General features: G+C 38.0%; 1 protein-coding gene across 1 annotated transcript; it reads left to right on the forward strand.

Moving 5' to 3' along the window:
• Positions 1–416: 416 nt before the first annotated feature.
• CUNH19orf18 (chromosome unknown C19orf18 homolog) lies at positions 417–13,408 on the forward strand. Its single transcript, XM_055605448.1, has 7 exons — positions 417–953; positions 1,059–1,148; positions 5,386–5,481; positions 8,163–8,215; positions 8,298–8,503; positions 11,408–11,568; positions 12,917–13,408. The coding sequence occupies exons 1-7, from the start codon at positions 851–853 to the stop codon at positions 13,069–13,071; spliced, it is 864 nt and encodes a 287-aa protein (XP_055461423.1). The 5' UTR covers positions 417–850; the 3' UTR covers positions 13,072–13,408.
• The last annotated feature ends 2,712 nt before the right edge of the window (positions 13,409–16,120 follow it).

The following is a 16,120-nucleotide window of genomic DNA, read 5'->3' on the forward strand; positions in this document are numbered from 1 at the left end:
ATTAAAATCATTTTACAGCCTGATCCCAGCCCCTCCCTCTTCTCCCAGTCCCACCCTCACACCCCTTCCTCTATTTCCCCTTAAATAAATGAAAAAACCTTTTTTTGAACTATATAATTTAAAATAAAAGTACAAAAAACTTCAGAAATCATAGAAATGAATTAATAAGTTTGAAACAAAATATATTAAAATAGGTTTAAAAAGGTTGGCAGAATAATTATGATAAAGGTATATTATATATTTGTGTGTTTATGTATGTTTTATATGTAATATATATATATTTAAAAATAAGAAATTGTGAAAGAATTAAAATAAGATTTAGAATCCAGAGAAAGAAAAACAAAACAAACTGATCATGGACTGCATTGTAATGCTTCTGCTTTCTGTGAAGCCTTCTTGGTTTTATTGTTGTGATTTTTTGGGGGACAAGTTTTCATGTAACCCAGGCTGGCCTTGAACTCTCTAACTTGTTATATAGCTAAAGATGACCTCAAACTGCTCTACCCACTAAGTGCTGGGATTACACATGTGTGTCATTGCAGTTAGCTTCTGTCACTTTCTTCTGATGTATCAAGATTCCTGAATCAAGATTCCTGCCTGCCTTCTGCCTAATCTGCCTTTTCCCTAAAGGCTGGAACTGGTCTCATTCTTGTCTGTCTCATGCTAGGACACGTTACTTATTTCAGTCTCCTTGACTGCCCTAGTTCTGAGAAGGAATTTCAGGGCAGTAGGGTAAACTGACCTCACACTGTGGGCTCTAAATCAGAACCCAAACATTCCACTGCTCCAGATGCTGGGCAGTCAGATCAGTATTTCTTTTGTTTGAAAAAGAACTTATAATTTTAGAGTGATGGACAAGGTTCAGAGCTTTTCTATGTTTTTATTTTGGTTTTTATTGGAATACCTACTTCCTGTCTGTTTGCCTTATGCAGCTGAGTTAACAAGCTCACCAGGTAGCTTCAGCATGGCCTTTCTTATTTGAGGGGGAATAAAGACTTTTGTCCAGGGAAGTAAAAAGAAGTTAATTACATTTCACTTCTACAAGTTTTCTTTTCAAGGAAGCACACAGTTACAAACACCAAAAGCTCCTATGGAACAACCCAGAAACAACCTTGCAATACCTGGACCAGAACACTCAGGACTTCCAAGTAAGTCATTGCTTAGCTTGTGAGGTGAGGATCAGACCCAGATGTGTGGTGGCGGTGGTTGTGTGTGTTGTATATGTGGTATATTGTTTGTGTGTGGTGTGTATGTGTGTGTGTGTGTGTGTGTGTGTGTGTGTGTGTGTATATATATATACATATATATATATATATATAGTATGCATATGTGGTGTAGTGTGTGCAGTGTGTGTGTGTGTGGTATGTTGTGTGTGGGTGGTACATATGTGGTGTATTTTGTGTGTGGTATACGTGTGTATGTGTGATGTTTGTATGTGTGGTATATATGTGAATGTGTTTGGTATATGTGTGTGGTGTGTATGTATGTGTTTGTGGTGTGTGTGTTATATATGTGTGTGCTTGTGTGCATGTGGTGAATATATGGTATGTGTGTTGTGTGTATGTGGAAATATGTCTTGAGTATTTATTAGTAGTGAAGTTCATAGATGAGTTAGACAAACATTTGATAGGAACTTATTCTGTGGGATCCATAGACATTCCCAAGGCTAATACTATGTGGGGCCCTGGAGGGTCCCAGCATGTGTACCATCATGGTCTAGACAGCACCTTAATGCACATTAGATAAAGCTACTCCCTTTGAATAGCTGGGTTTGTGATGGTGACCTAGGTCCTCACTTAGGGGTTAGCAGAGAGGTTGTATGCCACAGAGCACAGGCTGAGTTAGAGCTCCACCTTTTTTCTTGGGTGAGGCAGAATATGAAACCAGGCCATGCACTCCTGGTTCTGACTTTCCAGAAACTTCTTTACTTTTGGCTTTTCTGCTTGGAGCTTTCCCCAAACTGCTTGTTGCAGAGTCCTCTTTAAACACAAGGCTACCTTTCTGCCTTGCTGTTCTTCCCATGTTAGATGTTCCTTCTGGGTCTTTTCACATCTGCTAAACAACTGTCAGGAGTAGATTCCTCCCTTAGCATTCTTGTTTTATATTTTTTAATGTATAATTCTCAGTTTTTGAGAATTTCCTACATGAGTACTGTATTTACATTATTTCCCTCCTCCTCCTCCTCTCTAATTCTTCCCACATCTCGCTAGCACTCCGTATAAAATTCACTTCTTTTTAAATTATTGTTCACATACATACACACACGCACACACCCTACTGAGTCCATTAGTACACATATGCACATTCATCTAAGGTTGACCACTTGGGATTGGATAGCCAATAAAAAGGGGGTTGGTCCTTGGAGAACTCAGATTCTGCCTATCTTCACAGCCATTGAATGCCTGCAGTTCTTCAGGATTATGGGCTGGGACTTATGAAATTTCTCTATTCCAGGTTGGTATGTCAACTGACATTGTCATTTTGCAAGATTTGTTTAGGTGACCATATTGTTGAGACTTTGTGGATATAGCTTCCCTCTCATGTCTAGAAGATGCCATATCCTAGCAACATCTTGGTTTTTTGGCTCTTTCTATTTTTCTGCTTCATCTTCTCAGATGTTCTCTGAGTCTTATATGTAGTTGTTGCATTGTATATATACCAGTTCATATTGGATGCCCCATAGTCACTTAATCTTTGTATTTTGACTTGTTGTAGATCTCTGTAATAGTCCTCATCTGCTTCAGAAAGAAGCTTTCATAGATGAGGAATGAGATATATACTTGGACTCAGCTCTCTTATTTTACAATGTGCCTGGGATTTGGTTGAATGAGGTATGTGGGGGGATACAGATATGGAAATGAAACAATGAAAAAAAACACAATGCTCATCACAAAGAGCATAACATAGCTTATTCTATAGCCAAATATGAGTATCTGTATCCTGAGAACAGAGATTCAGGTTACCTCAAATTTCATGGTCCAGCGTGGTAACAGTCTAATGAACTTTTTACAGTCATAGAACAAAGATAATCAGGACACTTTTCAAATACATTGATGGAAATATCAGTAGATGGATAAATCTCAGCTACAGTCTTCAGATGTTATCTGATGGCATCCTTTGCATTTTGGTTCATGGAAACTAAGGATATGTCTGTTTGTATATTTCAAAGATCTACCTAATGGTAAAAAAGATGTCAGTTCACACCAGAGGAGGGCAATAAATACCTATTGAAAGGGTAAAGATGATCTAAGATAATTTGACTCTGGACTTGCAGCATTCCAACTTCTCTACACCATGAAAGTTATCAGTCAATAGGCCTTTGTCATTATGGCTTCTTTCCTGGGATTCTTGTTTCGATTGATGAAGAAAGAAAATGTTATACTCACAAGCAGCAAATGAGAAGAGACACTTAGTGAAGTATGGCATACAGACAGGGAGAGGTAGTGAGGGTGTGGGAGCCTTTGTTTTTATTTTCACAAATAAAGCTAAGGCAAGGTAAGAGGCCTTACTGTTGAGTAGTTTGAATAATTTCAGTTGGCTCAAGGGTTGTTCCTAGTTGTGCTCTGGAGTGATGAGGGTAGCTGAAAAGCAGTCTGCAATCCAAGTGCTTGCAAAGGAGGTCACTAAAGGTGGGTGTTTGCTCACTGAATTTGGGTTGGCTCATTTGCACGTGAAAGATGAACTCTGCTATGTTTAGGAGTTAACTGTCCTGGTCTGGTAGTATATACAGAGTCATGAAGGCCCTCAGATATCAAAGTATCAAAATATAGAAAATAATAAAAGTGTATTGATCAGTCTAAAACATACCATTAATCTAAAATCATAGCTATGATTAGGTCATTTGCTTGTCCATATCACCACCAAAGCATGAAGCTTGGTTAGGGTCAGCCTGTGAGAAAGCTTGTGTTCTCATCTGTACTTTTATACTATCCCGTTTCTTCAGTTAGTGCTACTGGTTTGCCGAGCCATGAGGTTTAACTCTCAGCTGTAGGTTCCATAGCTAGAGGAAGGAAGTAGTTGTCTAATGGAATTGCTTGGAGTCATCATTGTTCTCCTGGAACTCTTGGCTGATGTTTATATGGGAAGAAGTGTGACTCATTCATAATAAGAGAAACGTGTTGAAACATCATAGTGATTGCATTTTTCATCTGTGAGGTTGAAAGTGGGCAGGATGTTTCAGAACTGTACTTGTGTGCTCCTGAGATTTGGGCCTCAGGTGATGAACCACTAAGCTATGTCCTCAGCCCTATTGTTACTATTTTAAGATAGTGCCAGTGAGTTGGGGTACAGATGGAGACATTGTCCTCCGATCTCCCTCTGGTGTTCTCCTAGAATTTTAGGGACTCTGAGTTCACATCAATATGTATACTTTGGTGCTGTGAACATTTCAGGAATAGCCAGGTTATGAAAAAGTTGAGATTTTATTAAGGGTATTTTAATATAGATTCAGAAAGAGATATAGAAAGAGATGAGCTCAGGGGAAAGTAAGACATTCCCAAGTGTTGGTAAAGGTTCCTCAAGGAAGAGTTGCTGCTCACTGATTTTTACAATAGTCAGATGTAGGGTTTTGGTAGCATTGGGAATGACTCTGTAATCACTGGGGGATCCCGAGGGAGGCCTGACAGATTGAACTTGAGGTCACTGGATCCATTATTTGTTCCACTTCCTAATGCATCCATTTGAATCTCTCTCTGCTTTTCATCATGGCTTGTCTCTTTATCATACATTTTCATGGCATATTGGATGGTCAAGAATAACTTCTTGGGAGCTGAGGTGGAGCTTCTGCCCTACAGCCTGGTTACAAAACCACCTGTTTCTCATTCCCTATTTGTAGCAAACTCCACCTAAGATTTTCTAAACTCATCATCTCAAGCTCTTTCCTCCTGTTTCTTTCAAACCTGTAGTCAATGCCTTCCAGACTGCTAATGTGTCTTTACCCATGCCTCTCAGGCCTTCCCACATGCCCAGGCTAGTAGCTAGTTTTCAGCTTTTATTAACACTAGACTATCGGTAGCCCATGTTCTTTTCTCCCCGTCAGTGTTTCATTGTAAATGGTTGAAGGCATACCGAAAGTTTGGGAGGCCTGTAGAGTGGATCCCACATGCCAAATATACGTAGTTAGCATTATCTTTATACTCATCTTGTCATAGGTTTATGCTGAGATCTGAACATCAGGGCATTCTTCAGTTCTCTCAGAAAAACCCTCCTTTCTGTGCCAGTGGAGCAACAGGAAATGAGAAAAGACCAAGTGTAGTCGCAAAGGCTCGAAGGGTAGTAACTACCTCAAGTGGTCAGGATTTATAGGTGGCTGTCCATTATACATACTTTACCAATTGCTTTTGTTTAATCTGTACAAAATAATTACTTTTTATTTTTAAATTTCAGGCACAACACAGAAAAAGGATACGCTTGATCCTACAGAGACCACTCATGTATTCATAGCACATTTTGCAGCCCCCAGTTACAACTCTTGGAGTTCAGGTATCTGGGATTACACTATGAATTGTCCTGTAGTTTTCTTTTATTATAGCAGCTTACAACTTGAGACCATTAAAGCAACATTGTGATCATAAGCCAAGGTGACACATGGTAGGTGGCAGATGACAGGAATTAGTAGCAATGGTTAGTACATCTATGTGCAAGAAGTCAGTTTATTTACAGATTATAGGTTGCTATGGGTCAGTAAGTCTGAAGATGATAGGTGTGGCTATAGTGACTAGTACATTCATAGTGTAAGAATGAGGGCTTATCAGTTCATGTCAGAGGCAGTCCCTGTTCCCATTATTATGGAACCCACTAGGAGACTGAACTGTCAATGGGCTACATATGTGCAGGGGTTCTGTGTTATCCCCATACATCCTACTTGGTTGGGGTATCAGTCTCAGGGAAGACCCCTGTGCTCAGATTTTTTGGTTCTGTTGCTGTCCTTGTGGGGCTTCAATCCTCTCCAGATCTTATTATTTCCCACTTCTTTCATAAGATTCCCTGCAATCTGCCCAAAGGTTGGCCATAAGTCTCAACATCTGCTTTGATAGTCTGCAGGGCAGAGCCTTTCAGAGGCTCTCTGTGGCAGGCTCCTGACTTGTTCCCTGTTTCTCCTTCTTCTGAAGTCCATCCTTTTTTATCACCTCCCCCTGAGGGGGGAGCGGCTTTACTAGGCCACAGAGAAAGACAATGCAGCCACTCCTGATGAGACCTAATAGACTAGGATCAGAAGGAAGGAAAAGAAGACCTCCCCTATCAGTGGACTTGGGGAGGGGCATGTGTGGAGAAGAAGAAGGAAGGGAGGAATTGGGAGGGGAGGAGGGAGGGAACTATAGGAGGGGATACAAAATAAAGTGTAAGTAATAATTAAAAAAAGGACAGAACCCAAAACAAAACAACAACAACAACAAAAAGAATGAGGGCTTAGATAGGAGGTGACCAAAAGCAGGAAGTCTGGGGTTTGGGGAAGTAAAAAAAATATTAAAATTATTGCATTATTAATGAAATAAAATATGTCTATGTATCTCTGTTTATGGTACCTGTGGATGAATGGACATCAGAGGACATCTTTCATGACTTGGTCTTAAACTGAGGTTGTTAGGTTTATAGCAAGTGCTTTTACCTGTTGAGCCATTGCTCATATGAACAGCCATTTGTGAACACAAATTGCGCTGTTCAGTTTCACGCTAATATATTCTTTTCAGCCAGGATCTCATTATGTAGCCTGAGGTGGCTTTGAACTCACAGAGATCATTTTGTCTCTGCCTACTTAGTGCTGAAATTACAAGTGTGTGCTAGAATTCCTGGCAGCACTTTTACCCCTTTGAAAATTGATGTTAATTTGAAGATGATTAATAATAATAATACAAAGAAGAAGAAAAAGACAAAGATGAAGAAGAAGGAGAAGAAGAGAAAGAAATAAAAGAAAGAAAAATATGTTCATTCCTTGGCTTCCTTCCCTGTCTTCTCCCTGTTTCTAATATTGAATCCTGGCTAGGTCCAGATAGCAGGGCAGACCTTCAAATGAAGCCAGCATTGAGGTACATTTGCTCAGAATAGGTACGATAGAAAGTATCAGTTTCTTGAAGAGTCCTCTTGTCTTTTTTTCACCATGTATATTAATTTTCTCTTGCTGTGATACAATACCACAAAATCTCTGAGACCTAACGCTCTAAAGGAAGAGTCTATAATGACAGAGGAAACAAGACGGTGACATCCAGAGCAGGAAACAGAGAGCAAGAGAGACTTTGATTGCATATGTAATATAGAGAGCTACCCTTAGAATTTTTAAAAAATTAATTTTAATGAAAAATATATACAATATATTTTTATCATAGTCTTTTTTCTTCCCAACTCCTCCCAGATCCTCTCTAATTCATATTCTTTTTTTTCTAATTGATATTCTTTCTTTTTCCAAAAAACCCAAGTTCTCAAAACTAAAACTGAAAATCAAAACTAACAGCAAAAACAACAGTAAAACGAGATAAGACAAAAAAATTCTCAAGCAAAACAAGAAACACCTAACAACCCAATGGAGTCTGTCTTGTTTGGGCTAGCTTTTCTTGTGTGTGGGGCTTGCTTTGGATCATGGTTTATTTTCACTGTGACACTCTATTGGAGGAAATTTTCCCTCTCCCAGCAGGTATCAATTGCAAATAACTTCTTGGAGAGGGGTGAGACTTTGTTCCTACTTCCTCTTCTGATTTCCTAGGTTTTGTCTGATTTGAACTTGGGCAGGTCTTGTGCAACCTGTCACAACTTCCTATGAGTTCATATGTATATCAACTCTATTGTATCTGGAAGAGTCTTGTTTGCATGGAGTCATTCATCACCTCTGGCTCTTACAATATTTTCTGCTTCTTCTGCATCATCAGAATCACCCAGCTACAATAACTACAATACTACTTCTAACAGTGACCTACCTGCAAAAAAATCTGCTGCAATAATGGCACAAACATTATAGGAGTAACCAGCTAACACAGACAGACAGACCCATATATGTATATATATTGGATTTATGTCCCACTCCATGAGATAGAGCCCATGCCTGACACTGCTAACAAGGTCAAGGACCTGAGCCTTGATAGGTGATGTGCGCTAGAAGAAAACTTACTACTCTTACTACTATTATTTTGTTAAAAGAACAGCAATAAAATGTCATATTGCTATACCCACAGATCAGAGCATCACTCAACCCTCATCAGAGAAGCTGCTTGTAATAGATGAGAATTAACATGGAGACCCACAACTGGACAATGTACAGAGGAGAGTGAGAGACTTTGGAGCACTCAGCCCTAAATGGGTGTCTCTAAATGGGTGTCTTAGTACTTTTCAAAATTAGGGATGCCATTTGTAAAAGTATTGCCAGTTTAGTGTTTGGTTCATTTTTTGTAACAAACTTCTTTCTATTTCTAGCAATAATTCCACGTAGACCTGGTCTTGTTCATGTAATTTCACTCTCGAGTATAGCTTTGCTCATTGCCCTGATATGTGGACTCATGATCTCCTATTCGATATAGTAAGTATACGACAAATAACATCGTCCATTCTTAATAAGGTAGCAAATACACAAGGAAATTATTTTTTGTCAAAAGATGGTGATAATAATAATGGTGATGGTATTTCTTTTAATTATTAAATTAGTATGGTCATTGTACATTTTTCCAAAATGAATGAAAGTTTCAGAAGCTCAGTGTTGGAGTTATAAGTGTATACCAACACTTCTGGCTTATTATGTGGGTCCTTGGTATTTAACTCAGGTCCTCAGGCTCAATCACTTTGCTGACTGACTGATTTCTAGAATTTAGATATTGAGATAAAGCTCTTATTTTTTAAAAAAATATTAAAATTTTTTTGTTCTTTGAAAATTTCATACAACATACTTTGATCACATTGGGTGGAGATTTTTAAAAAAGACAGGGTCATTTTGAAATTATTATGCTAAGGTGGCATCATGCTATTTGGACCAGATTTTCTGGCTCTGATTCAAGCTAGGAGTCTATGACATTTTTCAGAAACAGCCAAAGTACAAATTTCTTTAAAATTTGATGGCAACCTGAGCATGGCAAGTGAATATCTATATCTATATCTATCTATCTATCTATCTATCTATCTATCTATCTATCTATCTATCTATCTATGAAACTTAACTAATAAGAAGGATTTTGTTATTTTTAAAAAAGGGTCTCACAGTTTAGCCCTGCTAACCCAGAACTTAACATTATTCTGCCAGTGCCTTGAGCTGGGAGTATAGTTATACACCAAGATGTGGAATACTGATTGTTTTGGGATATTTGGTTTTATTATGGACTTTTTGTATTCATATCAGCTATTGAAATGTTTAATTAAAGTAGTTATCTTTATTCCTGTGTGTTTTTGAACACTCCTAAAATTTGCTTCTGGTACCAGTGCCTCACTTTTTATGAATCGATATCTTTACTACATTTAATGAATATTTTTTTTCATATCACAGCAGGTATCTAGGACAGAGGTTCACAACTTGTGGGTTGTGATCCCCTTGGGGTCAAATGACCCCTTCACAGAGGTTGCATATCAGATATCTTGCATATCAGATGCTTACATTATGATACAGGAGCAAAATTATAGTTATGAAATATCAGTGAAAATAATCTTATGGTTAGGGGTCATCATAACATAAGAAACTGTATTAAAGGGTCGCAGAATTATGAAGGTTGAGAACCACTGGTCTAGGATATTCATTCCCTCTGCTTTTCCCTCTGTCACTGCTCTTTAAAATATAATTAAGCTAATCATCAAATTATTCTTGATTACCCAAGTCACAGAGAACTAGGTATATAAGTATGTTAGGAAAACCAAAACACATTTCCACATCAAACAAAGAGCTTATTCAGAAATCCACTTTTAGAACTGGACAGACAGTGACAAGAGGCACTACCTCAAGTGTAAATACTAAGGGCATGTTTAAAAATTCACTGATCAGGAAGAATAATATATTTTTTCAAGTGCAGAAACTTTTATTTTTATTAAGTTCTAGTTCATAAACACAGTCAAATATGATTACTTTATAAGATACAGGGAAGGATTCATAGGCACCTGGTCTAGGACAATCCCCTTCCACACACACAACTATGAGAATAAAAGATAACTTTCTAAACTTCCCTTATCGTAGGCAAAGATTTTTAGACACATAAAATAGATGCATCTGTAGGATTAGGGTAACTTGTTACCAAATCTGTCTTCTAAGTTCTCTAATTTCATGGTAATACAAACTTTCTTTTTTTCATAATAATCTTTATTATTTTTAAATATTTTAAATATTAATTACAGTTTATTAGTTTTGTATCCCAGCTGTAGCCCTCTCCTTCATTCCCTCCCAGTCCCACCCCTTCCCTCTTCTCCTCCCTGCCCCTCTCCAAGTCTACTGATAGGGGAGGTCCTCCTCCTCTTCCATCTGACCCTAGCTTATCAGGTCTCATCAGGACTGGCTGCATTGTCCTTCTCTGTGGAAGAATAATATTTCAATGTAGTGTTATAAAATATCAATACCCAAATAACCACAGGTTATGAAATAACAAGAGCTTTCTGAGTGTGAATGCTAATGTGGTTGTATGTGGCTGGAGGTCAAAGTCTACTCTGGGTGTAATTCCTCAGGTGTCATCCACCTTGTTTTTTGAGACAGGATCTTTCTTTCTCTGGGATCTAGATCTCACAAATTAGGTTAGATAGATGACAATGAGCTGCACGAATCTGCCTGTCTCTGCCTTCCCAGATTTCGGTTACAAATGTGAACCATCACACCTGATTTTTCATTTGGGTTTGGGGGTTGAACTCAGGTCCTCAGGCTTGTTTTCTGACCAACCTGTCCACTCAGCCTCAAATAAGAAAGGGGATTAGAGGCTCTGTAATATTCTACATCCATTTAAAATCTTGGCATTTTGTTCATTGAGGCTTTCTTGGCATTAATTTTTTTTGGTATCATATTGCATAGATAATAGGTTTTGTTGTAAACTCATTGAATGTTGTATCTAGCCCATATATGTCATCCATACCTAGTTATTTAGTTTTGAAGTTTGAGGCTATAAGAGTATTTGGTGACATGAATTGGCTGGGCCAACCTTCCATAAATGTATTTTTCTGTCTTTGTTCTCCACCTACCAACATGTATAAGCAATTCCTGTTGAGTCAAAAAATTTTCATGTCCTTGGATGGAGTGATGAATTGGGGGTTAAGGGGGCTGAAGTTCAGTTCCCAGCATACAAGTTGGGTAGCTTACAACAGCTTGTAACCACAGATCCAGGGAATCTTATGTTTTCCTGCCTGGTCACTACAGGCACCTGACTCCCACTCCCATATGTAAAAATACAACTTTAAAAACTGCAGTATAAAGACAGAATGATTGACTATAAAATCTGCCTTTATATTTACCTCTATCCTTCTCCAGTCGACTGGTAAAGGCTGAGGAAAAACAGCAGCTTGCGATGTTGTATGAAAATGTCGAGATTCCACTTTTAGATGAGAAAGAGGCTTCTGAAGATGAAGGTCAGGATGAATCTTCTCTGCTGCATTCCGAGAACGAGGAGCTGGAGAAATTCATTGGCTCAGGTGCTTTGTCTTGTCAGATGCGAGGTTGTGAATGGTGGTTTGGGTTTTCCAAAGAAGATATCAGTGAGATTAGAATCTGAGTTAAGAAAAAAATGGGTGTTCATGAACTGATCTCATCAAGTTCCAGGGATTATCAGTGGGAAGCTGTCTAGTTGCTTGATTCCCAATGTGGGCAATTTCAAGAATATAAGGCAAAGATCAAGAGACAAACTTTGTTTTGAATGAAACTTTTCCTTGAAAGTTTCTTATTTTAATACCAATACTTATTAAAATACTTATTATTGGTATATTATTTCTGCATTTAGAACATCTATAAGCAGACATTTAAGTTGCCTCAGACTGGTGTAGAAATGGGTTCCATCCATACAACAGCGATATTCCTCCCAATGGAAGAACTGTATCTGAGACACAAGAATATGAGAGATGCCTTCATGTATTTTTTATATATAAGCTTGATTTGTAAAAGCTTTCAGGTTCTTACTCATATGTTCTAAAAGAACATGTAAAGTTCTGTGTCTGGTCCAAATACACCGACATCCTCTGCTTAGTTCTTGCTATTGATCTTCATGTTTTTGATCTTGTTCTTTTTCTTCCTGTTCTTGATCTTTTTCTTCTGGTACTTGTTCTTATTCTTGTTTTCCTTCATGTTCTTTTTGTTTTTCTTGTTCATTTTCTTCTAATTCTTGTTTTTGATCTTCTGTTCTTGTTCTGTTATTGTTGCCCCCCCCCCTTTTTTCTTCTTCTCCTCCTCCATGTTTTCTCTGTGTAACCTTGGCTGTCCTAGAACTTGGTCTGTAGATCAGGCTGGCCTCAAACTCAGAGATTGGCCTGCCTCTGCCTCCTGAGTACTGGGATTAAAGGTGTGTGCCACCACTGCCTGGCTATTAAACAATCCTAAATGTGCCCAACATGAAAGAGACAGAGCAGAGTTGATGGTTGATGCCAACTGAAGTTGACAGTCTTCATAATCCATAAGAAATATTTTCCAATTTATTACACGGGATTATTATTGTATATTTGAAAGGCTTGCACATAGAATGCAATAATTTTAAAATTCAAATTTCAACTGAGAGTGGTGTTTCACACTAAGAATCACAGCAATTGAGAAGTGGTAACAGGGAGGATGGTGAATTCAAGGCCAGCCTGGGGTGCATAGCAAGATATTGTTTCAAAAACACAGACAAACAAACAAACACAAACCAAAATAAAATTTAAAAACCTCACTATTTTTATAAGTAACATTTATTTTCTGAAAATGCCTTATTTACTATAAATTTCCTCTGACCCCTTGTCTTTATTTCTACTCTTCACTTACTCCAATCTCAGTAATATGATTTTTATATTTCAGTTATTAGAACAAAAAGACGGGAAAAAATTATGAAGAAGAAAAGGAAGGAAGAGAAAAATCTACTGAAGGAAAGTACATCAGAGAGCTCCAATTATACTGAAAAAGTGGAGAGTCATGACAAAATGGAGAAGTATGAAAAAGCAGAGAATCTGTGAAAACAAAAGAAAGGTGTAGCATGTGCTAGGCAATGTGGAGACCAAATTGCAGAGATAAAAAGACGACTGAGAACATGAACAGAACCTACTTCTAGAGAACCTTGTATAAGAATATTCTAGAGAAAGAAATGTGAGAAGTATATAGCAGAAAATAAATTCATATGATACAGAAACTCTTACTTTTTAGCTGTAATAGTACATGCATAATTATAACTTAAGTGGAATATAAAAAAACAGCCCAAGTTCCTTGATAATGAAAGACAAATTGTCAGGATTTTGTTCTCTCGCTCAAGACCACAAATATATATTTGTCCTTTTGGGGGAGGCCTCCAGACTGTGATAGCAAAATATTTTCATTAAACAAAACTTTCTAAGTAATGTTTCTATCAGATCCATTTTACACACAAAGATACACTGAGGATACCAGAGTAAATATAGGGATAAATTACTAGACAGCCATTTTTGTTGGTTCTTAGTTCTGATAAGGGAACTTGGCCAGCAGGGGAGGAGATATATAGCCAGTTAACATATGCAATAAACTGTGAGTAGCTAAGAGCTGTGGGAAGACAGAAGAGGCAAGCTTCATATAGGTCCAGTCTTTCAACCTTACAGCATAATGTTGTCACATTCAAAGTTCATGCTGGAGACTCAAGAAACAAAACAAAATACCACCCAAAAAATCCTAGTGTTTAAGTACATTGACAATTTTGTGTTGAGACACATTCATTGCCACCCTGAGTTCAATTGCACTCCTAGAAAGATAAGCACTAAGTTATTATATGACCCAGCATGTCTACTCCTAGGTATACATGTCCATAAAAACTTTCCCATGTTTATAACAGCGTTATATGGCCAGGCATGAGGGCATATGCCTGTAGTCTGAGAACCTGGGAAGTAGTCACAATAAAACTATGAATTTGCAGTCAGCTTGTAATATACAGTGAACTGTTGTCTCATTAACTGATAAACAGATGAGCGAACTAATTTATCCATATAGTGGAATATTTCTCAGCAATTAAAGGGGTGAAGTACTGATGTATACTCCACATGTGTGTTCATAATGAAAACATTCTACTGAGTGTAAGAAACCAGAACCTTATCCTGTGGTTTGTTTATATAAAACACTCATAAAAGGCAAAGCCTGAAATAACAGGGAGCTACAGATGATGGGTGGAAAGGCTCTCTGGTTGTAAGTTCTAACCAATCTAGCCAATCAGTGTGAAAATTTGAAGAGTTTCAGAAGAAGCATGGCTTCTCACATGCCCCTAATTTGCTAGTCAATCACTTTACTGTGGTGATTGTTTTCTTTGCTATATACAAATGTAGTTCTTGAAGAGCAGCTGTTCTGTTGTCAAATTGCTTTGGGCCCAGACTATGTCAGTAGACAAAAATATCCAGCTGATAGTTATTCTAATAGAACAAGCTGTGTGCCCTGTTCTTCCTGTGTTGTATTCTATGGCTATATTTTTAAACTCTGGGGTTCATCCATGACATCTTCATAGGCAAATTTTGTTAGGTAAGACCAGCCTGACTCAGAACCTAAATCCCTGATTCTGTATATTGTTCTATGAACTCAGTTCTTGAGTTTGTCAGTCATACATTTTCCAATGAGCTATTCTCTCCTACAAAATTCATCAGGCACTTAATTAGCATTTCCTTTCAGGTTGTTGGCATGGAACAGATGTGGAGGAAACCAGTTTTCATCAGCACCAAAAGCTGTGCATTTGAGAAATCACTTCAGAAGCAATGCAAACAAAGACTCATTGCTGAAAAGCTGAAGAATCCAGGTGTCTGAGACACCATCTTCTAGCAGAGTGGCTGGGGAGCACTTCCTCCTCAACCCAACATTTCTGGCAATAGGCTACTCACACACAGGAGAAGTCCAAAAACACATCTGAGAGTTCACTTTTCCACTGCGAAAGAGTCATTACACCTTGGGATACTATGAAAGCTTTCAGCTCCCAAAAAGTTGTTGTCTTCAGCAAGGAAAGATATTACAAGTGCAATATATATGTAAGAAATACTTCAACACAAGCTGTGGCTCCCATGGTCATTCAAAAGTTCATACTTCAAAAATACCATATGAATAAGGAGAATGCATCACATCTTCTAGTCAAAGGTCGAACCTCATTATCCACAAAAAAGTTCATGTGAGAGTAAGACCTCATCAATGTGGTGAACATGGAAAATTATTTAATAGAAAGAGAATATAAACATCTTTAGAGAGAAAATTCACACTTGTGAAAGGTCTTAGGTTAATATAATGCTCTTGTGGAATGTGTAGTTTACCCTTGTTCATTCAAATGCTGATTTCTCTACCCCACTATCTGGTTTCAATCCAAACATTACATTGTGATGCTTATCCTAAGCATCACCTGTGTCAAGTTTGTATTGTCAATAAAACAACCAGCCACAATGCTAAGCAATGGAGAGACTAGGGTAGGACATCCTGGTTCTGAGGGGAGGAAAAGGAAGCAAGTGGGAACAGAGATCAGCAGGACAGGACTTGGAACCAAAAGGGGAGACAAACTGGACCTAAGATATGACTAAAAGCAAGTATAATGGGTGAAATCTGAATGGTAGGAAAGCATGCAGGCTTGGAGGTTTAGGATGGAGTAACTATTGCCCAGCATTGTGCTCTAGATTAATTAAATAAATACTAGTCTCTCTGTGGTGATATGGTTTAGGAATATCCTAAACAGCTGGTTTAGGAATAACCATTGATTAACTAAAAGATAAATCAATGATAAATATTAATACTCAACAACAAACGGCATACCATTATGTGGCAGAATTTATAGTAATCTAGCAAGAACTTACGTAGAAAGTAAAACTATAGAGCAGTTTTTCAGTTCTGTTCCTTAAAAACAAAGCAACTGTACTTCCTGATCAGACAGACTCGATCAGAAAGGCTCCCTGCAAAGCAGCAAGGCCTCCAGCAGGCTGAAAAAAAAAAAACCCAAAAATTAGATACTAACCCCAGAGAGGCATATTCTTTAGGTAGAGACAAAAAAAAAATGTCTCTTTAACAAGGAAGCTTCTCAGAGCC

Source organism: Psammomys obesus, unplaced genomic scaffold, assembly GCF_907164565.1.
Source record: "Psammomys obesus unplaced genomic scaffold, mPsaObe1.curated_primary_1811, whole genome shotgun sequence".
Lineage (NCBI taxonomy): Eukaryota > Metazoa > Chordata > Mammalia > Rodentia > Muridae > Psammomys > Psammomys obesus.

Excerpts from the sequence above, each read along its gene's own strand:
- CUNH19orf18 (XM_055605448.1), top strand. The coding sequence starts at position 851 with ATGGACAAGGTTCAGAGCTTTTCTATGTTTTTATTTTGGTTTTTATTG. Across the intron at positions 954-1,058 it reads TGAGTTAACAAGCTCACCAG|GAAGCACACAGTTACAAACA; the intron begins GTAGCTTCAGCA and ends TTTCTTTTCAAG. Across the intron at positions 1,149-5,385 it reads AGAACACTCAGGACTTCCAA|GCACAACACAGAAAAAGGAT; the intron begins GTAAGTCATTGC and ends TTTAAATTTCAG.